At 55.7% G+C, this 27,855-nt stretch overlaps 1 protein-coding gene across 1 annotated transcript; it reads left to right on the forward strand.

Annotated features, from left to right (window-relative positions):
• The first annotated feature begins 4,353 nt into the window (after positions 1-4,353).
• VDR (vitamin D receptor) lies at positions 4,354-27,834 on the forward strand. The gene is made up of 10 exons (XM_050984300.1): positions 4,354-4,399; positions 5,699-5,741; positions 13,352-13,521; positions 16,646-16,776; positions 20,965-21,149; positions 21,264-21,381; positions 23,045-23,216; positions 24,223-24,374; positions 25,196-25,312; positions 26,720-27,834. The coding sequence occupies exons 3-10, from the start codon at positions 13,394-13,396 to the stop codon at positions 26,977-26,979; spliced, it is 1,263 nt and encodes a 420-aa protein (XP_050840257.1). The 5' UTR covers positions 4,354-4,399; positions 5,699-5,741; positions 13,352-13,393; the 3' UTR covers positions 26,980-27,834.
• The last annotated feature ends 21 nt before the right edge of the window (positions 27,835-27,855 follow it).

The raw sequence follows: 27,855 nt of genomic DNA on the forward strand, positions 1-27,855 counted from the left end.
CGAGCCCCCCGGTATGGGGCGCTCCGAGCCCCCCTGTCTCGGTACGGAGCGGTCCCGAGCGCTCCGAGCCCCCCTGTCCCGGTACGGAGCGGTCCCGAGCGCTCCGAGCCCCCCTGTCCCGGTACGGAGCGGTCCCGAGCGCTCCGAGCCCCCCTGTCCCGGCACGGAGCGGTCCCGAGCGGTCCGAGTCCCCCTATCCCGGTCCCGAGCTCTCCGAGCCCCCCTGTCCCGGTCCCGAGCGCTCCGAGCCCCCCTGTCCCGGTACCGAGGGCTCGGAGCCCCCCTGTCCCGGTACCGAGGGCTCGGAGCCCCCCTGTCCCGGCACGGAGCGGTCCCGAGCCCCCGGTCCCGGTCCCGAGCGCTCCGAGCCCCCTGTCCCGGTACCGAGGGCTCCGAGCCCCCGGTCCCGGTCCCGAGCGCTCCGAGCCCCCTGTCCCGGTACGGAGCGCTCCGAGCCTCCCTGTCCCGGTACCGAGCAGTGTGAGCCCCCCTGTCCCGGTACCGAGCGGTCCCGAGCGCTCCGAGCCCCCTGTCCCGGTACCGAGCGGTCCCGAGCGCTCCGAGCCCCCTGTCCGGCACGGAGCGCTCCCAACGGTCCGAGCCCCCCTGTCCCAGTACCGAGCAGTGTGAGCCCCCCTGTCCCGGTACCGAGCGGTCCCGAGCGCTCCGAGCCCCCTGTCCCGGTACCGAGCGCTCCGAGCCCCCTGTCCCGGTCCCGAGCGCTCCGAGCCCCCTGTCCCGGTACGGAGCGCTCCGAGCCCCCCTGTCCCGGTATCGAGCGCTCCGAGCCCCCCTGTCCCGGTACCGAACTGTCCCGAGCGCTCCGAGCCCCCTGTCCCGGTCCCGAGCGGTCCCGAGCGCTCCGAGCCCCCCTGTCCCGGTACCGAGCGGTCCCGAGCGCTCCGAGCCCCCCTGTCCCGGTCCCGAGCGCTCCGAGCCCCCCTGTCCCGGTCCCGAGCGCTCCGAGCCCCCTGTGCCGGTACCGAGCGCTCCGAGCCCCCCTGTCCCGGTACCGAGCGCTCCGAGCCCCCTGTCCCGGTCCCGAGCAGTGTGAGCCCCCCTGCCCCGGTCCCGAGCAGTGTGAGCCCCCCTGCCCCGGTCCCGAGCAGTGTGAGCCCCCCTGCCCCGGTCCCGAGCTGTCCTGAGCGCTCCGAGCCCCCCTGTCCCGGTCCCGAGCACTCCGAGCCCCCTGTCCCCGTACGGAGCGCTCCGAGCCCTCTGTCCCGGTACCGAGCGCTCCGAGCCCCTGTCCCGGTCCCGAGCACTCCGAGCCCCCTGTCCCCGTACGGAGCGCTCCGAGCCCTCTGTCCCGGTACCGAGCGCTCCGAGCCCCTGTCCCGGTCCCGAGCAGTGTGAGCCCCCCTGTCCCGGTACCGAGCGGTCCCGAGCGCTCCGAGCCCCCTGTCCCGGTCACGAGCGCTCCGAGCCCCCCTGTCCCGGTCCGGAGCGCTCCGAGCCCCCTGTCCCGGTCCTGAGCAGTCCGAGCCCCTGTCCCGGTCCCGAGCGCTCCGAGCCCCCTGTCCCGGTGCGGAGCGGTCCCGAGCGCTCCGAGCCCCCTGTCCCGGTACCGAGCGCTCCGAGCCCCCCTGTCCCGGTACCGAGCTGTCCCGAGCGCTCCGAGCCCCCTTGTCCCGGTCCAGCCCAACCATTCCCTCCCACCTCCCCCCAGCCCCGACAGCTCCCGGTCCGTTTTCCTTCAATAAATTCCCTCCCGTGGGACTTTTTCCCACCGCACCCGAGACAAAACCCCTCCCTCAACCCCTCAATCCCTCAACCCCTCAATCCCTCCCTCTCCCAATCACCCGAACGATCAAAATAAAATTCACGGCAAAAATTAAAATATTTTGCCAGCTCCAGAGGCGCCGCCTGCCCGGCTTGCCCGCGTCCCATGGAAATTTTATGGATCATTTCTTCTCTCCTTCCCAGGAGCGAAATTTCAGGCGTGGGGGAGAAATTCCCAGCTCTCCTTCCTTCCTCCCTTCCCGCGCCGTGCCGAGGGCTGGAAAAGGAGAAGGGAGAGGGGATGGGAAAGGAGAAATCCCTGCCAGTCCCTTGGCATGAGCTCGACCCCGCAGAGAATTCCCAGAGCGGGGAAAGAGCCGAAAATTCCCCCCTCGGTGTCCTGGGCTGGATTTCGGGGTTTTTTACCAAGATTTTCTGTCCCCGAACGCAGCGGGGATGGGCGGAAGGGGGAGAAGCCGCTTTTCCAGCCGGGGAAGCTCTTCCCGGGAAATCTCCGCTCTCCCGGGATGGGGCGAGCCCGGATTCATCCCCGGGGATGACGGAGCTGCTCCAAGGACGGGGAAATATCGGATTGGGGCTTTCCCCCTTTTTTCCGTGTGTCCCTCGGGGGTTTCTAAGCCCTGGAAGGGGACCGTGGAATGGCAGGATTTTTTTGGGAGGGATCTTGGAGCTCATCCAGCCCCGTTTGTCCCACACCTGCCGCCCTCCCAGGTGCTCCGAGACCCCTGCAAGGACAATTCCAAAAGTCCCTTCCGAGCCCAAACCATTTCATGAAAATCTGAGGATTCCCAGCTCCTGCCGCTCCACATCCCCGAGCCATCATCCTCATCCTCATCATCCTCATCCTCTCCCAGCCCCGCCGATCCCTTTTTCCAGGCTGGAGCAGCACAAAACCCGCGGCTCCCGCTCGCAGCTCTTGGAATTTGCAGGAATGAAATTCCATGAGGAAATAAAATCCTCCCGGACCCTGCCCGTGCCGGGATTTGGCCCCAAACCCCTCGTGCTGGGTGGACTGAGGGCAGAAAAGCAGCAGGGAATCAGGAGAGAGGGAGGGAATTCCAACCCTCCTCGGCCACAAACTTCCCCCCAGAGCTCGGGGAGTCACAAATTCCCGGTGGGAAAAAGATAAAAATCTGTCTGGAAAATTTGTCGCCCTGCTCTGGTGCACGGCCCTGTCAGCGGGGAAAAGCCTCGGGAGATTTTGGGACATTTTTTTTTGGCGTGGAAAGAGAATCCCAAAAGCACCGGGATGGGGATGAGCAGCTTCCACCACCCCCCATCCTCCCGAAATCCTTCCGCGTCACGAAATTGCCTCTGATGAGCTCCCATTTCTTCCCAGACGTTGTTTTCCCCTCCTCGGCCTCATTAAATCAATTTAAAGGCGATTTCGAAGCGTTTTCCCCACGCAAAGCGCGGCGGCTGAACCCGGTGCCCGCGGCTGCGGGGGCTCTGCAGTGCCGGGGGCTCTTTTGCTCTCGGGATTTTGGGTTTAGGGGACCCCCGAGAAACCCGGGAGCAGCAGCAGGGCTGCTCCGGGAGCTCCTCTCGCTGCACCCCGGGTGGGGATTTGGAGAGGAAAGGGGAAAATTGTCGAATATCCCGATTTTTTAGACTGAGGGTGCAGCGTGCCCAGGCAATGGAGCATCTTTGGGTTGGGTTGGGTTGAGCTGGCTCTGCCCAAAATCCCACATTCCAAGTGCCCAACAAGAGGATTTCGGATGGCCCCCTCGGGGTCTGTGGGGACAGCGGGAGCAGCTGGAGCCTGCAAAGAGCCAGGAGTGCTGGGGGTGGCACTCTGGTGGCCTTTGTTCTGTCCCGGTGCAGCACCGGGCACCCACCGGGCTGTCGGGAGGGGTGGCAGCTCCCGGAGCGCCGGGCGTTGGCACCCCAAGAGTGCCCTGAGCCAGCAGGGCAGCAAGGACAGGGTGGGCAGCGGGAACGGGGGGCACCGGGTGGGCAGCGGGAACGGGGGGCACCGGGTGGTCAGCGGGGTTCGGGGGGCACCGGGTGGTCAGTGGGGTCCAGGTGGTCAGCGGGAAGCCGGGTGGGCACCGGGTGATCAGCGGGGTTCGGGGGGCACCGGGTGGGCAGCGGGAAGCCGGGTGGGCACCGGGTGGTCAGTGGGGTCCAGGTGGTCAGCGGGGTCCAGGGGCAACGGGTGGGCAGCGGGAAGCTGGGTGGGCACCGGGTGGTCAGCGGGGTCAGGGGACACCGGGTGGGCAGCGGGAAGCTGGGTGGGCACCGGGTGGTCAGCGGGAGCCGGGTGGGCACCGGGTGGCCAGTGGGGTCCAGGTGGGCAGCGGGGTCAGGCGGCACCGGGTGGTCAGCGGGAAGCCGGGTGGGCACCGGGTGGTCAGTGGGGTCCAGGTGGTCAGCGGGGTCAGGGGACACCGGGTGGGCAGCGGGAAGCTGGGTGGGCACCGGGTGGTCAGCGGGGTCCGGGGGCAGAGGGCGGGCAGCGCTCCCGGGACCCTCTGGAGAAGCCCCCGCGCTTCCGGGGAGCCACGTGCAACACCACGCCCCCTTGGCCGTGACCGCGCCCATTTCTGACCTTATATGGAGCGTGTGGGCGGGGCCTGGGCGGGGCCGGGGGCGCCGGTTCCCGTCAAAAGGCGGCAGCGGGCGGGGCGGGGGCGGCAGCGGGGCCGGGGCTCAGGTACCGGGAACACCGGGGACACTGGGGCTCAGGGACCGGGCAGGGGGGACACCGGGGCTCAGGGACAGGGCAGGGGGTCAGCAGGGACGGGTACAGCGGGGTCAGGGCTCAGGAGACCGGGCAGGGGACACCGGGGCTCGGGCTCACGTCCCGGGCCGGGGACACCGGGGCTCAGGTCCTGGGCAAGGGACACCGGGGCTCGGGCTCAGGGACCGAGCAGGGGACACCGGGCCGGGCCAAGCCCAGCCCTTCTCCGCTCCCCCGCCCCTGCCGTGCCACCGGCGCTTCCCGGGACACGGGGGTGGCCCCACCGGGGTGGCGGCTGCGGCCGAACCGGGGCTGCGGGGGCGGTGCGGGGGCCCCGGGGGTGCCGGGAGGGTTCCCAACTCCCGGGCTGTCCCGACACGGGCCGGGCGCTGAATCTCCCCGGTTCTTCCTGGTTTGCGGTTCCCGTGCTGGGTTGGGGGTGCCGTGTGTGTCTGACCCCCCCTCCGGTACACCGGGAGGGGTCGGGGGTTCTCTGTAGGACCCCCGTGACCCCCCCCGAGCTGGGGGTTCTCGGGGCTTTCCCTGCCCAAAATTCGGATCCCCCTTAAGTTTGGGGTGACTCCGTCCCGTTCTGGGGGTCCGCCCTGGTTTTGGGGGGCTCGGGCACCCCCAGAAATCCGGGAGTTCTGCGCTGTTCCGGGGGTCCCCACACCCCGAAAAGGCACCGCTGTCCCCCCCCTCTCCCCCCCTTTTTGGGGGGACCTTCAAACCCTGGAAATTCCCGGGTGCCCTGGGGGGGTTCGTGTGAATTTTGGGGGTTCCTCTAAGGTGATTTTGGGGTTCCTGGGTGCCCTGGGGGGGTTCGTGTGAATTTTGGGGGTTCCTCTAAGGTGATTTTGGGGGTTCCGGGGTGCCCTGGGGGGGTTCATGTGAATTTTGGGGGTTCCTCTAAGGTGATTTTGGGGGTTCCGGGGTGCCCTGGGGGGGTTCATGTGAATTTTGGGGGTTCCTCTAAGGTGATTTTGGGGTTCCGGGATGCCCTGGGGGGGGTTCATGTGAATTTTGGGGGTTCCTCTAAGGTGATTTTGGGGTTCCGGGGTGCCCTGGGGGTGTCAGCGTGACTTTAGGGTTTCCTGTAAGGTGATTTCAGCGTTTCCTGTAAGGTGATTTTGGGGTTTCTGGTTGTTCCCATGAGTAAGCACCCCAAAAAAAGCCACGCTCAAGGTCCCAATTTGGGATTTTTTGGGGGGGATTTTGGGGGGCTGAACCCCCCAACACGACATTAACCCCCCTTCCTTCTTCATTCCCCAGCGCCTTCCCAGATTTTGGAGGATCCCGAGCCAGGAAAATCGAGGTACGGGGGGGATTTTTATACACCAGGAATTGAGGGATCCTCCCCTAAACATCCCCAAAAAATTTTTTGGGGCTGTTTGGGGTCGGCAGAGCCGCTTTTTCCTCTCCTTTTCAAGGCTGGAGACTTGAGAAAAGTTGTTTTTTTTTTTTTTTCTCGGAAAGAGGTTTTCGGGAGAAGCGACGTTTTTGCGGCGTCTCCTCCTCCCCCGGAGCCGCCCGTGACTCATCTTCCTCCAGCCGGGGAAGGAGCCGCGGGCGAGGCGGGACACCAAAATCCCGGGAAATTTGGGTTAAACCTGGGGAAAATCCGGGGAAATCAATGGGAAAAAAATCCAGGGAAAGCGAGGTGTGAGTGGAGCGAAAATCCCGGGAAATTTGGGTTGAAATCCAGGGAAGAGGGAGGGAAAATCCAGGGAAAGCAAAGTGTGAGCAGAGCAAAAATCCCGGGAAATTTGGGTTAAACCTGGGGAAAATCCGGGGAAATCAATGGGAAAAAAATCCAGGGAAAGCGAGGTGTGAGTGGAGCGAAAATCCCGGGAAATTTGGGTTGAAATCCAGGGAAGAGGGAGGGAAAATCCAGGGAAAGCAAAGTGTGAGCGGAGTGAAAATCCCGAAAAATTTGGGTTAAACCCGGGAATATACATGGGAGAAAAATCCAGGGAAATCGAGGTGTGAGCAGAGCGAAAATCCCGGGAAATTGGGGTTAAACCCGGGGAAAATCCGGGGAAACCAAAGGGAGGAAAATCCAGGGAAATCAAGGTGTGAGTGGAGGGAAAATCCTGGGAAATTTGGGTTAAACCCGGGAATATACATGGGAGAAAAATCCAGGGAAATAAAGGTGTGAGCAGAGCGAAAATCCCGGGAAATTGGGGTTAAACCCGGGGAAATAAATGGGAGAAAAATCCAGGGAAAGTGAGGAGTGAGCAGAGTGAAAATCCCGGGAAATTTGGGTTGAAATCCAGGGAAGAGGGAGGGAAAATCCAGGGAAAGCAAAGTGTGAGCAGAGTGAAAATCCCGAAAAATTTGGGTTAAACCCGGGAAGAATCCGGGGAAATCAATGGGAGAAAAATCCAGGGAGGTGATGGGGAAATCAAGGTGTGAGCAGAGAAAAAATCCCGGGAAATTTGGGTTAAACCCAGGAAAAATCTGGGGAAATTAATGGGAGAAAAATTCAGGGAAATCGAGGTGTGAGCAGAGAAAAAATCCCGGGAAATTTGGGGTTAAACCCGGGGAAAATCCGGGGAAATAAATGGGAGAAAAATCCAGGGAAAGTGAGGAGTGAGCAGAGAAAAAATCCCGGGAAATTTGGGTTAAACCCGGGAAAAATCCGGGGAAATTAAGGGGAGGAATAATCCCAGGACATGAAGATTAAATCCAGGAAAATCAGGCAGGAAGGGGAGAAAAATCCAGGGAAATTCAGATTAAACCCAAAGGTGAAGAGAGAGAAATCTGGGGAAACCAAGGGGAGCAAAACTGGCATAAATAAAAGTAAAAATAAAGTAAAAATAAAGTAAAATAAAGTAAAAATAAAGTAAAATAAAGTAAAATAAAGTAAAATAAATCTGGGGAAACCAAGGGGAGCAAAACTGGCATAAAAAAGTAAAAATAAAGTAAAATAAAGTAAAAATAAAGTAAAAATAAAGTAAAAATAAAGTAAAAATAAAGTAAAATAAAGTAAAATAAATCTGGGGAAACCAAGGGGAGCAAAAAATAAAGTGAAATAAAGTGAAATAATAAAGTGTAATAAAGTGAAATAAAGTGAAATAAAGTGAAAGAAATCATGGGGAAACCAAGGGGAGCAAAAATGAAGTAAATGAAGTAAAATGAAGTAAAATAAATCTGGGGAAACCAAGGGGAGCAAAAACTGGCATAAATAAAAGTCAAATAAAAGTCAAATAAAAGTCAAATAAAGTCAAATAAAGTCAAAATAAAGTCAAATAAAGTCAAATAAAGTCAAATAAAGTCAAATAAAGTCCAAATTAAAGTCAAATAAAATTAAATAAAATTAAATAAATTAAATAAAATTAAAAATAAAGTAAATAAAGTAAAATAAAGTAAAACAAAATTAAAATAAAGTAAAATAAGTAAAACAAAATTAAAATAAGTAAAATAAAGTAAAATAAATAAAATAAAGTAAATAAATTTAAATAAAGTAAAATAAATGAAAATAAAGTTTAAAAAGTGCCGGTGTTGGGCTGGAGCTGGTGGAAATGGGTTGAAATAAAGGTGGAAAAATGCCAGGGTGAGCCTGGGATCCCTCTGGAGTCCTGGGAAATGTGGGCCAGGATGATGAAGGTGATGATGAGGATGATGGGAGATGTCTGGCCCAGATCTCCAGGGCGTGACCAGATCAGCTCAGAGATGTCCCAGCAAGGAGAAAAATCCCAAAAATCTGAATTTTCCCCCAGGTAAAATCAGGCCTGGGGTTGGATCCCTGAATCCTGCTGGGTTTAGGGAGGAATAAATGGAAAATCCAGGGGTTTTTTTTCTCCTTTTAAGGGCTAATCCTGATCCTGGGAAGAATTTTTAACTTCTTGGGGTTGAGCCAAAGCAGAGCCAGCCCGGCCTGAGCTCCCTGAGGGGAAATTCTGGGATTGGGAGAGGGAAAATCCTGTTAAAAATGGGCTGGGATGGAAATTTGAGACTGAAAAATGGGAATTAAAAATTTGGGAGAGGGAAAATTCCTGTTAAAAATGGGGTGGGATGGAAATTTGAGACTGAAAAATGGGAATTGAAAATTTGGGAGAGGGAAAATTCCTGTTAAAAATGGGGTGGGATGGGAAGAGAAGCCTGAAAAATGGGAATTGAAAATTTGGGAGGGGAAATTCCTGTTAAAAATGGGGTGGGATGGGAAGAGAAGCCTGAAAAATGGGAATTAAAAATAAAATAAATCAGGGAGATGATGGGGAAAGTGAAGGGTGAGAGAGGAGCAGGGGGAAAATATGAGGAGAGCAAGAAGAGCAAAAATCCAAGGAAATTGAGATTAAAGAAATAAAAATCCAGGGAAATTGAGATTAAAGAAATAAAAATCCAGGGAAATTGAGATTAAAAAAATAAAATCCAAGGAAATTGAGATTAAAGAAATAAAAATCCAAGGAAATTGAGATTAAAGAAATAAAAATCCAGGGAAATTGAGATTAAAGAAATAAAAATCCAGGGAAATTGAGATTAAAGAAATAAAAATCCAGGGAAAATGAGCTGAAACTGAAAGGTGCCCGGGGTGGCAGTGCCAGGATGTGCCCAGTGCCAGCCCGGGATGTGCCCAGTGCCAGCCCAGGATGTGCCCAGTGCCACCCTGGGATGTGCCCAGTGCCAGCCCAGGATGTGCCCAGTGCCAGCCCAGGATGTGCCCAGTGCCACCCTGGGATGTGCCCAGTGCCAGCCCGGGATGTGCCCAGTGCCACTCTGGGATGTGCCCAGTGCCACCCTGGGATGTTCCCAGTGCCAGCCCGGGATGTGTCCAGTGCCACCCCGGGATGTGCCCAGTGCCACTCCGGGATGTGCCCAGTGCCACTCCGGGATGTGCCCAGTGCCAGCTCGGGATGTGCCCAGTGCCAGCCCAGGATGTGCCCAGTGCCACCCCGGGATGTGCCCAGTGCCACCTCGGGATGTGCCCAGTGCCAGCCCCGGAGTGCCCAGTGCAGCCGGGATGTGCCCAGTGGCACAGCCCAGGAATGTGCCCAGTGCCACCTCGGGATGTGCCCAGTGCCACCCCGGGATGTGCCCAGTGCCAGCCCAGGATGTGCCCAGTGCCACCCGGTCCCCTCCATCTCCATCCCCTGCTGACTCAGCTCCTCCTCGGGCCCTTTGCTCTTATCTCAGCCCTTATCAGCTCAACCCTCGCCCTTTTTTTCCCCTGCTCCCAAAGGGAAAGGGTTGAAAACAACACCTGGGAGTTGGATCCGAGGCATTTCCTCCTTCCCTGGAGCCTCTCCCTCCATTCCTGTCCTTGCTCTTCCTCCCCAGAGCCAAACTGGGCAGAAAAGGGAAAATTTTAATTTATTTTTAATTTTTTTACCACCTTTTTTTGTTCTGGAGGAGTTTCCCGAGGGTTTTCTCACCTTCTCTCCGTGCCCCAGGCGTGGCTGCTGCTCCCATTGCTCAATTTCCCAATTGTAGGTGGTGGCTGCTGCATCATCCCCCCCGTCCTCCTCCTCCTCCTCTTTCTCTCCTCTTCCTCCTCTTCCTCCCGTCGCCAGCCGGCCTGCCTCATGCCGCCGCCTCGTCCTCACTCCTCTCTTCCTCGCCTTCTCTCTCTTTCCTCGGCCTCTCTTTCTCCGCCTCTTTTCCTCCTCCTCTTCCTTCCGCCTCCTCTTCCTCTCCTCTTCCTCCTCTTCTTCCGCCTCTTCCTCCTCCTCTTCCTCCTCTCTCCTCCTTCTCCTCCTGCCTCCTCTCCTCCTTCCTCTCCTCCTTCCTCCTCCCCTCTTCCTCCTTCCGCCCTCCTCTCCTCTCCCTCTCTCCTCTCTCTTCCTCTCTCTCCTCCTCCCCCTCTTCTCTCCTCCCCTCTCCTCCTCTTCCTCCTCTTCCTCCGCTGCCTCCTCCCTCCTCGCCCCCTTCCCCCTCCTTCCTCCTCTCTCCCCTTCCTCCTCCTCTTCCTCCTCCTCCTCTCTCCTTCCTCCTCTCTCTCCTCCTCCTCTTCCTCCTCTTCCTCCTTCTTCGCCTCCTCCTCCCTTCCTCCTCGCCTCCCCCTCCTCCTCTCCTCCCTTCCTCCTCTCCCCTCCTCCTCCTCCTTCCTCCTCTCTCTTCCTCCTTCCCCTTCCTCCTCCTTCCTCCTCTTCCTCCTCCTCCTCCTGCAGCTCCTGGGGATGAGAATTCCCATTTCCAGCGGGCACATCCCAGGGAAGGGCCAGGGCAGGGATTTGGGCTCTTGGCTGCCCCCAAAATCCAATTTTCCTCCCAAATATCCCTCCCAAAATCCAATTTTCACTCCCCAAATCCATTCCTCCTTCCCAAATCCAATCCTCTTCCCAATTCTCCTCCCCAAATCCATTCTTCCTCCCAAATATCCTTCCCAAAATCCAATTCTCCTCCCCAAACCTCCTCCCCAAATCCATTCTTCCTCCAAAAATCCAATCCTCTTCCCAAATATCCCTCCCAAAATCCAATTCTCCTCCCATTCCTCCTCCCAAAATCCAATTCTCCTCCAAAATCCATTCCTCTTCCCAATTCTCTTCCCAAAATCCAATCCTCCTCCCCAAATCCCTCCCCAAATCCATTTCCCCCCTGGAATTTTCTCCCCCTGGAATTTTCTCCCCCTGGAATTTTCTCCCCCTGGAATTTTCTCCCCTGGAATTTTCCCCTGGAATTTTCCCCTGGGATTTCCCCTTGAATTTTCCCTTGAAATTTCCCTTGAATTTTCCCTTGAATTTTCCCTTGAATTTTCCCTTGAATTTCCCCTTGAATTTTCCCTGAATTTTCCTTGAATTTCCCTTGAATTTTCCTGAATTTTCCCTTGAATTTTCCCTGAATTTTCCCTGAATTTTCACTGAATTTTCCCCGAATTTTCCCCGGAATTTCCCTCCCTCTGGAACCAACTAAAAAAACGCCCCAAGAGAAGCTGGAGATGCTAAAAATAATTAACCCAAATTGAAAATTCCCAGGAATTCTGATTTCCCAGGGTGGTTTTCTCTCCCTCCAGAGGCTGAGGGAGCACAAACCAGTTTGGGAATATTTCGAAATCCAGGGAGAAGCTTCTGGAATTTCCCACAAGCAGGGGCAGCTTCTGCCTGGATTTTATCTGGGATGAGACAGGAAAGAACAGGAATTAGGAAATAAATGAAATAAAAGAAACCCAGCTCCCATTCCTGGAATTTTTTTGGACTTTTTCCTTGGAAAAGGAGGAAAATCTTCTCCCTGGAGGGAATTTTTTGGGGATGAAAAACTGAGCTCAGCTGGATTTTCCCATTTAGGAGGAGCTGGGAATGGCAAGCCAAGGGTTAAAGCTGGAATATTCCCAATTTTTTTTCTGGGATCTGGGGTTGCCAGGCTCGTTTTTATTCCCAGCTGGAATTGCCAGGGCCGTTGGATCTGGCCCTGCTCTTTGCTCCCAATTCCGTTGGGAAACTTTCACCCCTTCCCTCTCTGGTTTCCCATTGATTTTTTCAAGGATTTTTCAAGGATTTCCCATTGATTTTTTCTTTTTTTGAAGATTTTTTTTCAGGATTTTTTCAAGGATTTTTCAAGGATTTTTCATGGATTTTTCATGGATTTTTCATGGATTTTTCATGGATTTTTCATGGATTTTTTCATGGATTTTTCAGGGATTTTTCAGGGATTTTTCATGGATTTTTTCAAGGATTTTTTCATGGATTTTTCAAGGATTTTTCAAGGATTTCCCATGGATTTTCCCCATGGATTTTCCCCTGGATTTCATTCCATGGATTTCATTCCATGGATTTATTCCATGGATTTATCCCATTGATTTTTTCAAGGATTTATTCCATGGATTTTTCCATGGATTTCCCATGGATTTATTCCATGGATTTTCCCCCAGATCAGAGGGAATCCAAGGAAAAATCCTGAATTTTAGGCCTGAACTCCCAACTTTGCCATAAATCAGGGGAATCCAAGGAAAAATCCTGAATTTTGGGGCTGATTTTAGCCAATTTTGGCCCAGATCAGGTGGAAGGAATCCAAGGAAAAAATCCTGAATTTTAGGGCTACTTTTAGGGCTAAATCCCCAATTTTGCCCCAGATCAGAGAGAACCCAAGGCAAAAATGTTGAATTTTTGGGTTGATTTTGCTGAATTTTAGGGCTGATTTCACCCCAAACCCCCGATTTTTCCCCATCCCAGGTGGAAGCAAAGGCAAAAATCCTGAATTTTAGGGGTGATTTTAGGTCTGAACCCCTGATTTTGCCCCAAATCATTTGGAAGGAATCCAAGGAAAAATCCTGAATTTTAGGCCTGAACTCCAAATTTTGCCCCAGATCAGAGGGAACTGAAGTAAAAAATTGTGAATTTTAGGGCCAATTTTACCCCAGATCAGAGAGAATCCAAGACAAAATTATTGAATTTTAGGCCTAATTTTAGGGCTAAATCCCCAATTTTGCCCTAAATCAGAGAGAACCCAATGCAAAAATGCTGAATTTTAGGGCTGATTTTGCTGAGTTTTCGGTCAGATTTCACCCCGAACCCCGGATTTTCCCCAGCCCAGGTGGAACCCAATGCAAAAATGCTGAATTTTAGGTCTAAATCCCCAACTTTGCCCCAGATCAGGTGGAAGGAATGCAAGGAAAAATCCTGACTTTTGGGGCTAATTTTAGGGCTAATTTTGGGGCTAAACCCCCAACTATGCCCTAAATCAGAGAGAACCCAAGGGAAAAATCCTGAATTTTAGGGCTGATTTTAGCCAATTTTGCCCCAGATCAGAGAGAACCCAAGGCAAAAATGCTGAATTTTCGGTCAGATTTCACCCCAAACCCCCGATTTTCCCCCATCCCAGGTGGACCCCAATGCAAAAATGCTGAATTTTAGGGCTGATTTTGCTGAATTTTCGGTCAGATTTCACCCCAAACCCCCGATTTTTCCCCATCCCAGGTGGACCCCAATGCAAAAATGCTGAATTTTCGGTCAGATTTCACCCCAAACCCCCGATTTTTCCCCATCCCAGGTGGACCCCCAGGATTATTCCCGTTCCTGGCCCTTCCCAGCCATGGACGGGGGCGGCTGCAGCAGCTCCGGGGCCGAGGGCGGGCAGCGCCTCTGCGGCGTCTGCGGGGACCGAGCCAGCGGCTTCCACTTCAACGCCATCACCTGCGAGGGCTGCAAGGGCTTCTTCAGGTGGGGCTGCACCCCAGGGACCCCAAAAACACCCGGGGGACCTCAAAAATACCCGGGGGGACCCCGAAAACACCCGGGGGGACCCCAAAAAACACCCGGGGGGACGGACAACGGGCCACAAAATCCCGGGGGGACCCACAAAAACACCCGGGCGCCCAAAAAAATCCGGGGGACCCAAAAATACCCGGGGGGACCCCAAAAACACCCGGGGGGACCACAAAAACACCCGGGGGGGCCACAAAAACACCCGGGGGTACCCCAAAAATACCCGGGGGGACCCCAAAAACACAAAGGGGGACCACAAAAATACCCGGGGTACCCCAAAAATACCCGGGGGGACCCCAAAAACACCCGGGGGGACCACAAAAACACCCGGGGGAACCCTAAAAATACCCGGGGGGACCCTAAAAACACAAAGGGGGACCACAAAAATACCCGGGGGTACCCCAAAAATACCCGGGGGGATCCTAAAAATACCCGGGGGGACCCCAAAACCACCCGGGGGGGCGAGGGGGAACTGGCAGGGATGGGTTCATGTAGGGGAAAGGGGAAAAAATGGATTTATTTTGGGGGGATGGGGTTTTTTTCCACCCCCATCCAATAAAATAAATCAATTTTTCCAGGATTTTTTAATGGATCTGGGAGTTTTGTACCCCCCAATCCAAAAAAAAACCCCAGGAATCCCAAAGGGGAACCAGCCAGGATGGGATTCCCATGGTGAAAGGGGGAAAAAATGGATTTATTTGGTGGGATGGGGGATTTTTTCCCTGGTTTTTCACCCCCCCCATCCCTAAAAATCCCAGGAATGCCAAAGGGGAACCAGCCAGGATGGAATTCCCATGGTGAAAAGGGGAAAAATTTGATTTATTTGGTGGGATGGGGGATTTTTTCCCCCCTGTTTTTCCAGGGTTTTTTCATGGATGCACAAATCCCTCACTCCAGGCTGGGAATGAGCTTTGGAATTTTCCATTTTTAGCCCCTGGGATCCCAAATCCTCCCGGGAATGGGAGCCTGGGCAAGGTTTCCATGGAATTCCAGCCCAGCCCGACTCCCTGGGATGGTCCAAGCTGCAATTTTCACTCCAAACCTGGAATTTTGGCCTGCCCCGAGCCCTGGGAATGTTTCCCCTCGTTGTTTGTGCATTCCCAGCCTTTCCTTGGGGGTTTTAAAGAAATAAAGAAGCTTTTTCTGCACCAAAATTGGGAATTTTGGGCTGAATTCCGAGCGCTGGGATTGGGGTTCTCCAATGGGAGCAGCAAAATTCCAAAGGTTTTGGGGGAATGACCCCAAAAAATTCCCAAAATTCCCAGCAGGAAAAGGCACTTTTTTTTTTTTAAATCTCCCTTTTTAAAATTCCCTTTAAGGAATTAAACTCCCTTTAATTCCTGGGGTCTGCAACCCGAGGAAATCCTGAATATTTTTAATTCTTTCACCCATTTTAAAACAATTCCCTTAATATTTTACTCAAGACTTTCCTTCATCACCCACATTTAATATTTTAACCCACATCTGACTTTTTTTTACCCCTATTTACCATCTTTAAAATGCAATTTTATATTTTTTTTACCCTTTTTTTTTACTCCCAGGCATGGGGCAGCCACAGCTTTTCTGGGAATTCTCTCCCAGGGCTGGAATTTCTTCCCAATATTCCTCTGCCACCTTTTTCCTGGGAAATTCTGGCTCTTTTTCTCCTGGGAAGATCCTGATCATTTTTTTCCTTGGAAGTTTCTGCCCTTGACCCTTTTTCTCCCGGGTTATTTTCACTCTGACCCTTTTTCTCCCGGGTTATTCTGGCTCTGACCCTTTTTCTCCCGGGTTATTTTCACTCTGACCCTTTTTCTCCCTGGTTATTTTGGCTCTGACCCTTTTTCTCCCGGGTTATTTGTCTGTAACCCTTTTTCCTGGGTTATTATTTTGGCTCTGATCCTTTTTCCCGGGTTATTCTGGCTCTGACCCTTTTTACCCCAGGTTGTTTTGGCTCTGACCTTTTTTCTCCCGGGTTATTTTGGCTCTGACCCTTTTTCTCCCGGGTTATTCTGGCTCTGACCCTTTTTTCACCCGGGTTATTCTGGCTCTGACCCTTTTTCTCCCGGGTTATTTTCACTCTGACCCTTTTTCTCCCGGGTTATTTGTCTGTAACCCTTTTCCCTGGGTTATTATTCTGGCTCTGACCCTTTTCCCTGGGTTATTCTGGCTCTGACCCTTTTTTCACCCGGGTTATTCTGGCTCTGACCCTTTTTATCCCGGGTTATTTTGGCTCTGACCCTTTTTCTCCCGGGTTATTCTGGCTCTGACCCTTTTTTCCCCAGGTTGTTTTGGCTCTGACCCTTTTTCTCCCTGGGTTATTATTCTCTCTGACCCTTTTTCTCCCGGGTTATTCTGGCTCTGACCCTTTTTCTCCCGGGTTATTTTCACTCTGACCCTTTTCCCTTCTGCTCCGGTTTATTTGGCTCTGACCCTTTTCTCCCGGGTTGTTTTGGCTCTGACCCTTTGTCCCCTGGGTTATTATGGCTCTGACCCTTTTTTCCCCAGGTTGTTTTGGCTCTGACCCTTTTTCTCCCGGGTTATTCTGGCTCTGACCCTTTTTCTCCCGGGTTATTTTGGCTCTGACCCTTTTCCCTGGGTTATTATTCTGGCTCTGACCCTTTGTCCCGGTGGCTCCACGTTCCCATTCCTCTGCGGTTTCCCTGCAGCTCAGGGTTGTCATTTTCAGGCTCCTTTCTCCGTGTCCTGCAGCGAGAATTCCTCTCCCTGCACACCCAAAATGTGCTCGGGCCAGTTCTGCCAGCAAAGCCGGGCTTAGGGCGGCCGGGTTTAAACCACAGAGCTCAGCTCGGGTTTATTTTGCTGCCGAGGGGGTTTCTCTTCAACCCTGCAATCCTTCCACCCTCCTGGCCTTAAAAATCCCTCTTTAGACCCAAAATCCTTCTCCAACCAGCTGGGCTGGGCTTAGAGCAGCCTGGTTTAGTGGAAGGGGATTGAGCTGGGTTTAAGGTCATTTTCCCCCAGACCATTCTGGGTGTTTCCATGGGGGGAATTTTCCTTTTCCAACCCAGCTGATGTTTGGATCTCCAGCCAAAGCAGCAGGGATGGAGGCCAAGAAGGGTTTTGGTGCCTTTTGCAGGAGGAGCATGAAGAGGAATGCCATGTTCACCTGTCCCTTCAGCGGGCAGTGCCACATCACCAAGGACAACCGGCGGCACTGCCAGGCCTGCCGGCTGAAACGCTGCCTGGACATCGGCATGATGAAGGAGTGTGAGTGTGCCAGGGAGGGGTGGGAGTGTGCCAGGGAGGGGTGGGAGTGGGAGTGTGAGCCCAGGGAATGACCCTGGGAATGTTCCTGGGGCCCTCCTGTGTCTCTGCCCCTTCCTGGTGCCAGGGCTGCCCTGGCTGAAACGCTGCCTGGACATTGGCGTGATGAAGGAGTGTGAGTGTGCAAGGGAGGGGTGGGAGTGTGCCAGGGAGGGGTGGGAGTGAGTGTGTGAGGAGTGTGAGTGTGTGAGGAGGAAGGAGTGTGAGTGTGTCTGAGTGTCTGAGGAAGGAGTGTGTGTCCCAGGGAGTCTGAGTGTGTGAGGAGTGTGAGTGTGTGAGGAGGAAGGAGTGTGAGTGTGTCTGAGTGTCTGAGGAAGGAGTGTGTGTCTCAGGGAGTGTGAGTGTGTGATGGAGTGAGAGTGTCCAAGGAGGAGTGTGAGTGTCCCAGGGAGTGTGAGTGTCTGATGGAGTGAGAGTGTGTCAGGGAGGAAGGAGTGTGAGTGTGTGATGCAGTGTGGGTGTCTGAGGAGGAGTGTGAATGTCTGATGAGGAAGGAATGTCAGTGCCCCTCTCCAGGCCGTGCCCTCTGTCCCTCTCCAGGCAGTGCCCCTGCCCACACTCCCTGTGCCCTCTGTCCCTCTCCAGGCAGTGCCCCTGCCCACACTCCCTGTGCCCTCTGTCCCTCTCCAGGCAGTGCCCCTGCCCACACTCCCTGTGCCCTCTGTCCCTCTCCAGGCAGTGCCCCTGCCCACACTCCCTGCCCACACTCCCTGCCCACACTCCCTGTGCCCTCTGTCCCTCTCCAGGCAATGCCCCTGCCCACACTCCCTGCCCACACTCCCTGCCCACAGTCCCTGCCCACACTCCCTGCCCACACTCCCTGCCCTGTCCCTCTGCCCCTCTGCAGTGCCAGGGCTGCCCTGGCACCTCCCTGGGCTGCAAAGGGCAGGGGAAGCAGCAGGTAATGATTGAGAGCAGCCGGGTTAATGATTCCTTCCCACCCCAGAGCTGTGTCCTCATGGATCCTCCTGGTTTTCCTGAGGAGAATCATCTCCACAGCTCCCAACAGCTCTGAAAATCCTCTTTTCCAGCATTTTCCGTGCTCCTCGGGGAGAGCTGGATGAGCTTCCCCATCCCCATGGAGCAGGCTTGGCTTTTCCTCTTCTCCCTCTGGGATTTTTATTTTTTGTCCTGACCCTTTTTTCCATGTGGGATAAAGCAGGGACTTAAGTCAACAGCAGAGGGAATTAAAGAGGTTTTTAAGGCCAGTCCAAACACACAAATGTGGCCCAAATGTTTGTTCTCCCCTGGTGTATTTAGAGATAAGTGGCTTTTAAAAATGGAGCGTGTTTGAGGAGCTGGGTGCTCCTGGAGAGCTCCAACCAAACATTTTCTGCTGGGAGATTGTGGAAATTCAGAATATGGGAGCAGGGCACAAACAGAGCCTGATGTCACCCCAGGCCCTCCAGAAAATCAGAATTTAGAGTGTTTGTGAGGGGGGAAAAAAATCCTTTCATTCCCAATGATCCTGATGGGAATCCCTGATTTTATTCTTTGGGATTTGAGGGAGGAAAATCCCAAAGAATAAAACCCATCCCACCCTGGCTGCCCCCAAATTTTGGGGAGCTGTCGTTGCTTTTTGAGGAGCCCCTAATGAGGGAATTGCTTTAATTTGTACCAGCAGCCAATTAATGACCCAGGGAATTGCTGGGCAGCAATTCCAGGGGTTTTCTCCAGGTTTTCTCCAGGTTTTCTCCAGGTTTTCTCCAGGTTTTCCCCACAGGAGTTAACGTGTAAACAGCAAATCCTGCCTGCATTAACCAAAACTGACCCAGACGAGCTAAAAATAGCTAAAAATGGACTTTGCTGCTGGAAAAGGGAGGGAGGGCGAAGGGTTGGGGTTATTTTTAGGTGGAAGGAGGGAAATCAGGAAGGTTTTGAGGCCTTGTTTTTCACAGGGTGTTGGGTAGGGAGGAAGAAGAGGAAGAGGAGCAGGGCAGAGCCTCGTGCCGGGGTTAATTTGGGCTCTTGCCCACCTCTGGAATTTGGGGGTTTGTCCCAGTTTGGGGCAGGAGGAACCAGAATTATTTCTGGGATATTTCTAAGTTGCTTTTTTTTTTATTTTCCTGGGGGTTTTTTGGGAGTATTCCTGAGATTTTTCCTTCCTTGGCATCCCAAAAATTCCCTTTTCCAGATTAAAATTTTCCCCCATTAACAAATCCCAATCAACCCCAGCTCTTTGTGAATTATCCCTGATTAACCCCCAATTTTTGGGGAATATTTTGGGTGTTCCCCGTGGGAAAAATTGAATTTTTTTTCCCTTTCAGCTGGGTGACCCCCAACTCTCCCAGGCTCTGGCAGCCACGTGGCATTTCCAGCTACCAGCTCAGGCAAATATTTGTGGTTTTCTGCAGAGAAAACCCCTCCAGGCCTTGGGATTTGGGAATTCTCAGCCAGGGCCTGGGAATTCTGGCCTTTCCCACCTTTCTGAGCCTCCAGAAAATGAGGAATTAAATGGAATTTCCCCTTCCCTGCCTCCGACAGGTCTACGCTGAGGGAGGGTGTTTGTCCCTCATGGTGTTTGATCCCCCCCCCCCTAAAGCAACCCCTAAAATTGGCATTTTGCATCTCCTTCTCTTGGCACGCATGCCCTGTGGAGCGCTGCTTTCTGTGGTAAAATCTAGGAAGGGAAAAATGGCAAAATCCTGATTTTCCTGCCGGGTGGTGGAGGTGGGAGCGACTTTGTGGCCTCTGTGGGGTTGGGCAAGGCCGGGAGAGTGGAAAATGGAGAACGGAAAATCGCCCTGGGCCAAAGGGGCCAGGCCAGGCCAGGAGAGGCCTCCTCGACCTCCTGCCCCAAATTCTTCACCTGACACCCTCCCAGCCGGGGACTTGGCCTCATAAATTCCATACCGGCTCCCTGAGGGAGGAATTCCTGCTCTGAGGGGATCCCAGAGGTTCCTGTCAGTCCTTTGTCTCTTTCCAGCCCCTCTGGTCCTCTCAGAATGGATGAAAACATTAGATTTCAGCCCAAATTGCTGCTCCTCTTCCCTGAGGAAACAGGCCCTCCTCGACCTCCTGCCCCAAATTCCACCCTGACCCTCCCAGCACGGGGTCCTTGCCTCAAAAAATTCCAGAACAGCCCCTGAGTGAAGGGAATTCCTGCTTTGAGGGGGACCCCAGAGGTTCCTGCAGCTCCCCACTGCCTTTGTCCCTCACAGCCCCTCTGAGGCCTCTCAGGTTTGACCAAAAAGTGAAGATTTCAGCCCAAATTGGCCCCAAATGCTCCTTTTCCTTGAGCAAACAGGCCCTCCATGACCTCCTGCCCCAAATTTCACCCTGACTCTCCCAGCACAGGGTCCCTGCTCCAGAAAATTCCAGAACGGCTCCTGAGGGAAGGGAATTCCTGCTTTGAGGGGGACCCCAGAGATTCCTGAAACTACCTTCATTCCTTCCAGCCCCTCTAAGGGCAGATAAAATTGAAGATTTCAGCCTAAATTGGCCCCAAATGCTCCTTTTCCCTGAGCAAACAGGCCCAGCCTCGCGTGGAGCCCAACCTTTGGCCGCTGCCGAGTGCCTCCGCCCCAAGAAAAGCCATAAATCCCCAGCCCTGAGTGTGCCTTGACCTGAAAAATCAGATTAAAAGTGCCCTGGAGCAGCGCTGGGCACCCCTGGTGGCAGCTGGGAGCCGAGGGGTCGGGGAGTGGAGAGGGCTGGGCAAGCAGGAGGGAGCAGAGCGGGCACGGGCACGGCTGGCACGGCCTGAAACACCAAAAAAACCTCCTGGGCATGGCCTGAAACACCAAAAAACCTCCTGGGCACAGCAGGAAACAGGGGCTGAGCTGCTGGAGGGGCACAAAGGGGTTTTCCAGGTGGCAAAAGGGATTTTCCAGGTGGCAAAATGATTTTTCAGGTGGCAAAAGTGATTTTCCAAGTGGCAAAATGATTTTTCAGGTGGTAAAAGGGGTTCTAGACGTGGCAAAAGGAATTTTCCATGTGGCAAGAGGGGTTTTCCAGGTGGTAAAAGGGATTTTATAGGTGGCAAAAGGGGTTTTCCAGGTGGCAAAAGGGGTTTTCCAGGTGGCAAAAGGGATTTTATAGGTGGCAAAAGGGATTCCAGGTGGCAAAAGCAATTTTCCAGGGTCTGGGAGTTGCATCCAGGGCTCATTCCCACCCCTTTTCCTTCCCCAGTCATCCTGACGGACGAGGAGGTGCAGAGGAAGAGGGAGCTGATCCTGAGGAGGAAGGAGGAGGAGGCGCTGAGGGAAAGCCTCAAGCCCAAACTCTCCGAGGAGCAGCAGAAAGTCATCGACGTGCTGCTCGAGGCCCACCACAAAACCTACGACCCCACCTATGCCGACTTCACCAAATTTCGGGTACTGACCCCCCAGAAAAATCCCTTTTATCCCTCAAATTCCGTCTGTAAATCCTCAGAGCCCCCCCCCTGCCAGCCGTGTCCCTCAGGGGGGTTTCTCTGCTCTGTCCCCCAGCCCCCTGTGAGGAGCCACCCCAGCAGCAGAGGGGACACCAAGCCCTCATCCCTGCTGGCCCATGACCTGTCCTCGGAGGATTCCTCGGATCTCTTCAGCTCCTTCAGCACCTTCCCAGGTGAGCCCCGGCTCCTCCCGGCCCCAAACTGGGACTGGGGGACAGGAGGGACCCCAGACTCGGCCCAAACCACCCCAAATCCCAAATCCTGGGGGCGGGGAGGGGCTGTGCCAGAGCCCAAATCAACCCCGGCACGAGGGTCTGCCCTGCTCCTCTTCCTTCTCTTCCTCTTCCTCCTCACCCCACACTCCCAGACTGGGATCCCAGCCCTGAATCCCAACGCCCTCTGCAGAACTCGGCCTCAAAAGCCCCCGGGGGGTTCCCTCCCCTCAGCCCTTCAGGGCTCAGGGGGGCCGAAATGCATCCCTTCCACCCAGATTTGGGGTTCCAGAGCCTCTGTCCAGCCCTGGGGGTCTCACTGAGGTGCTCAGGGCATTTCCAGAGCCCTTCCTCAGCCCTGGGGGTCTCACCGAGCCGCAGCCCCCCCGTGCCTCCTCAGAGCATTCCCAGAGCCCTTCCCCAGCCCCGGGGTCTCTCCAGAGCCCTTCCCCAGCCCCGGGGGTCTCTCCAGAGCCCTTCCCCAGCCCCGGGGGTCTCTCCAGAGCCCTTCCTCAGCCCCAGGGGGTTCTCTCCAAAGCCCTTCCTCAGTCCGGGGGTCGCACCGAGGCGCAGCTTCCCCTCAGGTGCCCTCAGAGCATTTCCAGAAGCCTTGCTCAGCCCCGGGGGTCTCTCTCCAGAGCCCTTTCCCCCGCCCCGGGGGTCTCTCCAGGAGCCCTTCCCCAGCCCGGGGGTCTCTCAGAGCCCTTCCTCAGCCCCGGGGGTCTCTCCAGAGCCCTTCCCCAGCCCCGGGGGTCTCTCCAGAGCCCTTCCCCAGCCCCGGGGTCTCTCCAGAGCCCTTCCCCAGCCCCGGGGGTCTCTCCAGAGCCCTTCCTCAGTCCTGGGGGTCGCACCGAGCCGCAGCTCCCCCTCAGGTGCCCTCAGAGCATTTCCAGAGCCCTTCCTCAGCCCCGGGGGTCTCTCCAGAGCCCTTCCCCAGCCCTGGGGGTCTCACCGAGCTGCTGTTCAGCCCCGGGGGTCTCTCCAGAGCCCTTCCTCAGCCCTGGGGGTCTCTCCAGAGCCCTTCCTCAGCCCCGGGGGTCTCTCCAGAGCCCTTCCCCAGGCCCTCGGAGGTCTCTCCAGAGCCCTTCCCCAGCCCCGGGGGTCTCTCCAGAGCCCTTCCTCAGCCCCGAGGGTCTCTCCAGAGCCCTTCCCCAGCCCCGGGGGTCTCTCCAGAGCCCTTCCCCAGCCCCGAGGATCTCTCCAGAGCCCTTCCTCAGTCCTGGGGGTCGCACCGAGCCGCAGCTCCCCCTCAGGTGCCCTCAGAGCATTTCCAGAGCCCTTCCTCAGCCCCGGGGGTCTCTCCAGAGCCCTTCCTCAGCCCCGAGGATCTCTCCAGAGCCCTTCCTCAGCCCCGGGGTCTCTCCAGAGCCCTTCCCCAGCCCGGGGGTCTCTCCAAGCCCTTCCCAGCCCCGGGGTCTCTCCAGAGCCCTTCCCCAGCCCCGGGGGTCTCTCCAGAGCCCTTCCTCAGCCCCGGGGGTCTCTCCAGAGCCCTTCCTCAGCCCTGGGGGTCTCACCGAGCTGCTGTTCAGCCCCGGGGGTCTCTCCAGAGCCCTTCCTCAGCCCTGGGGGTCTCAGTATCCGCAGCCCCCCCGCCCGTGCCCTGCTCAGAGCGTTCCCCCCGCAGAGCCCGCGGAGCCGCCGCCGTTCCCCGGCCTGGCCGAGCCGGACGAGCAGGAGCAGAGCTCCTCGGCCAGCCTGGAGCTCTCGCAGCTCACCATGCTGCCTCACCTGGCCGACCTGGTCAGCTACAGCATCCAGAAGGTGATCGGCTTCGCTAAGATGATCCCGGGCTTCAGGTGAGGTCGCGGGTCCCAAATTCAGGAATGCCCTGCTGCCCTCCCCAGCTCTGCCCTCTGGCTCTCTCCCCTTCCCCGGGGTTCTCCTTTTCCCCAATATCCTGGAAAACACTCAGGGATTGCACCCGGAGCTCCTGCAGTACCCGAGGGGCCTGGGAGAGGCCTCAGGTTTCTGTTCATTCCAAGATTTGGGGCAAAAACACACCTGAAAAAACCCCAGAACAGGAATTCCTGGGAGGGGCCTCAGGCTCTGTTCATTCCAAGATTTGGGGCAAAAACACACCTGAAAAAAACCCAGAACAGGAATTCCTGGGAGGGGCCTCAGGTTCTGTTCATTCCATGATTTTGGGGCAAAAATTCACCTGAAAACAAAAATCAGAATGGGAATTCCTGAGGGGGATCTCAGGCTCTGTTCACTCCATGATTTTGGGGCAAAACCAGACCTGAAATCACCCCTGGAACTGGAATTCCTGGGGAGGGGTCTCAGGCTCTGTTCATTCCATGATTTTGGGGCAAAACCACACCTGAAATCACCCCTGGAACGGAAATTCCAGGGGAGGGGTCTCAGGCTCTGTTCATTCCATGATTTTGGGGCAAAACCACTCCTGAAATCACCCCTGGAATTGGAATTCCTGGGGAGGGGTCTCAGGCTCTGTTCATTCCATGATTTTGGGGCAAAACCACTCCTGAAATCACCCCTGGAACTGGAATTCCTGGGGAGGGGTCTCAGGCTCTGTTCATTCCATGATTTTGGGGCAAAACCACTCCTGAAATCACCCCTGGAACTGGAATTCCTGGGGAGGGGTCTCAGGCTCTGTTCACTCCATGATTTTGGGGCAAAACCACCTGAAATCACCCCTGGAACGGGAACTCCTGGGGAGGGAGCCCCAGCTGAGGGCCGGGCGAGGCGGAAGCTCCTGCCCTGGGGGTGGCAGTCCCCTGTGTCCCCTGTGTCCCCTGTGTCCCCCTGCCCCCCGAGCCCACCCAGAGGGCAATCCCTTGGCAGGGATCTGTGCGTGGAGGACCAGATTGTGCTGCTCAAGTGCAGCGCCATGGAGGTGATCATGCTGCGCTCCAACGAGTCCTTCACCCTCGAGGACATGTCCTGGAGCTGTGGCAGCCCCGACTTCAAGTACAGGGTCAGCGATGTCACCCAGGGTGAGTGAGCCCCCAGCCCCAAAATTCTCTGATTTCCCCCTGCTGGGCCCTCCTGAGAATGAGGGGGGGTCCTGGGCCAAGTTTTGGGGGGTTTGGGGTGGCAAGTGGTGCTGCAAGGTCTGCAGTGGCACCATGATGTGTCTGAAAAAATCACCTTCTAGAGGGAAAATAATCCCCTTCCAAAGGGAAAAAATTCCCCTTCAAGAGAAAAAAATTCCCTTCTAAAGGGAAAAAAATTCCTTTCCAAAGGGAAAAATTCCTTTCTAAAGGAAAAAAAAAAAAAAATTCCCTTCCAAAGAGGAAAATCCCCTTCCAGAGGAAAAATAATCCCCTTCCAAACGGAAAATAATCCACTTCTAGAGGAAAAAAATCCCCTTCCAGAGGGAAAGATCCCCTTCCAGAAGAAAAAAATCCCCTTCTAAAGGGAAAGAAATCCCCTTCCAGAGGGAAAATAATCCCCTTCCAGAGGGAAAGATCCCCTTCCAAAGGGAAAGAAATCCCCTTCCAGAGGGAGAATAATCCCCTTCCAAAGGGAAAATCCCCTTCTAGAGGGAAAATAATCCCCTTCCAGAGGGAAAGATCCCCTTCCAAAGGAAAAAAATCCCCTTCTAAGGGAAAATAATCCCCTTCCAAAGGGAAAATCCCCTTCTAGAGGGAAAATAATCCCCTTCCAAAGGGAAAATCCCCTTCCAGAGAAAATAATCCCCTTCCAGAGGGAAAATCCCCTTCCAGAGGGAAAATGCTCCCCTTCCAGAGGGAAAATGCTCCCCTTCCAGAGGGCAAGGTCCCTCAGAGGCCCTGAGGCCGCGCTCTCTCGGCAGCCGGGCACAGCATGGAGCTGCTGGAGCCGCTGGTGAAGTTCCAGGTGGGGCTGAAGAAGCTGAACCTGCACGAGGAGGAGCACGTGCTGCTCATGGCCATCTGCATCCTGTCCCCAGGTAGGGACACAGCCAGCCCACAGCCTGAGAGCCCGCAGGAGGGAGGGGGAAAACCCCAAATCCTGAAAAAACACAGAAAAAAACCCAAATCCTAAAAACCCACAGAAAAACCCCAAATCCTAAAAACCCACAGAAAAAACCCTAAATCCTAAAAACCCACAGAAAAACCCCAAATCCTAAAAACCCACAGAAAAACCCCAAATCCTAAAATCCGCAGAAAAACCCAAATCCTAAAACCCACAGAAAAACCCAAATCCTAAAATCCCACAGAACCAATCCTAAAAACCCACAGAAAAACCCCAAATCCTAAAAACCCACAGAAAAACCTCAAATCCAAAAATTACAGAAGGGAGGAAAAACCCCCTGAGTATGGCTGGCCCTAAAAAGGGGCGAAAGGGATGGAATCCCCCCCCAGACCCTAAAAATCCCCAAAAGGCAGGGAATCCCCCCAGACCCTAAAAAGGGGTAAAAGGGATGGAACCCCCCCAGACTCTAAACCCCCCCAATGCAGGGATTCCCCCCAAACCCTAAAACCTCCCCCAGCAGTGCAGCCCGCGCCAGACCCATAAAAAGGGGTGAAAGGGATGGGAATCCCCCCAACCCTAAAATCCCCCCCAAGGCTGATCCCCCCAGACCCTAAATCCCCCCAAGGCAGGGACTCCCTAAAAAGCCACAAAAGGGAGGGAATCATCCCAACCCCTAAAAAACCACTAAAGGAAGGGAATCCCCCCAGACCCTAAAAGGGGTGAAAGGGATGGAACCCCCACTGACCCTAAACCCCCCAAGGCAGGGACTCCCTCCAGACCTCCTAAACCCCCCCAAGGCATGGCATCCCCCCAGACCCTAAACCCCCCAAGGCAGGGAATCCCCCCAGACCCTAAAAACCCCCCAAAGGCAGGGACTTCCTCCCCCAGACCCTAAACCACCCCCTAAACCCCCCAAGGCAGGGACTCTCCCCCCAGACCCTAAAAAAAAGCCCCCAAAGAGATGGCATCCCCCAGACCTAAAAGGGGGAAGCAGGACCCCCCAGACCCTAAACCCCCCCCAAGGCAGGGACTCCCCCCAGACCCTAAAAAGCCCCGAAAGAGTGGCATCCCCCCAGACCATATCCCCCCCTGCAGGACCCCCCCCGAAAAGGGGCAAGGGATGGAATCCCCCCAGACCCTAAACCCCCCAAGGCAGGGACTCCCCCCAGACCCTAAAGCCCCCCCAAGGCACGGAATCCCCCCAAGGCAGGGACTCCCCCGAGACCCTAAAGCCCCCCAAGGCAGGATCCCCCCAGACCCTAAGCCCCCCCCAAGGCACGGAATCCCCCCAAGGCAGGGACTCCCCCCAGACCCTAAACCCCCCCAAGGCAGGGACTCCCCCCCAGCCTCGGGGTTCGCCCTGAGCCCCGCGCTCCCGCAGACCGGCCGGGCGTGCGGGAGCCGCAGCGGGTGGAGGCGCTGCAGGAGCGGCTCTCGGAGGTGCTGCAGAGCTACATCCGCGCCCGGCACGCTGCGCCCGGCAGCCGCCTGCTCTACGCCAAGATGATCCAAAAACTGGCGGATCTACGCAGCCTGAACGAGGAGTACTCGAGGCAGTACCGCTGTCTGTCCTTCCAGCCCGAGCACAGCATGCAGCTCACGCCGCTGCTGCTCGAGGTGTTCGGCAATGAGATCTCCTGAGCGCCCGCACGGCCCCGAGCGGCCCCCGCGCCCCGCGGGAGGGAGGAGCTGAGCCCCGCGCCGGGGTCTGGGGTCTCTGCTCCCTCCGCGGGGGTTTTGGGGCCGGGCTGCCTCGGATCGCTGCTTTTTTTGGCCAATGTGTGGAAGGGAAAGTGCCGGGAGATGAACCCAGAGGCAGCTGAGAAAGCCCCGAGAGGGGAAATGTCCTCGACCCTCGAAGGGAAGAGCAGGACGAGCTTTGTTTGCACTCCCTGGGAATGGGGGAGCGGGGGAATCCCAGGAGACACCCCCACCTTGGAGCTGGACCCCTCTGCGGGATGGGGCGATGACTCCCGGATGGGACAGGGACCCCTGGGAATGGGACAGGGACCCCTGGGATGGGACAGGGACCTCTGGGAATGAGACAGGGACCCCTGGGATGGGACAGGGACCCCTGGGAATGAGACAGGGACCCCTGGGAATGGGACAGGGACCCCTGGGATGGGACAGGGACCCCTGGGAATGAGACAGGGACCCCTAGGAATGAGACAGGGACCCCGGTTCCAGCTCGGCTTCCTCCCCCTGCCCTGTTCTGGAGGCGGCTCCGCGCCGGAGCCAGTCCTGGGAAGGGGGAGGTGGGAGCTGGGGGGCTCCAGAGCCCTGGGAAGAGCCAGCACAGCCCCCCTGGACCTTGAGCAATGCTCAGAGGGTCCCCAATAGCCGGAGGGTCCCCAATGGCCGGAGGGTCCCCAATGGCCGGAGGGTCCCCCATGGCCAGAGGGTCCCCCATGGCCAGAGGGTCCCCAGTGGCCGGAAGGTCCCCAACAGCCGAGGGTCCCCAGCTCGGGCCAATAAACTCCTGTTTGGGAAAATCAAGTCAACGCCAGGCTCGTGTGT

This window comes from Serinus canaria, chromosome 25 (genome assembly GCF_022539315.1).
Source record: "Serinus canaria isolate serCan28SL12 chromosome 25, serCan2020, whole genome shotgun sequence".
Classification (NCBI taxonomy): Eukaryota; Metazoa; Chordata; class Aves; order Passeriformes; family Fringillidae; genus Serinus; species Serinus canaria.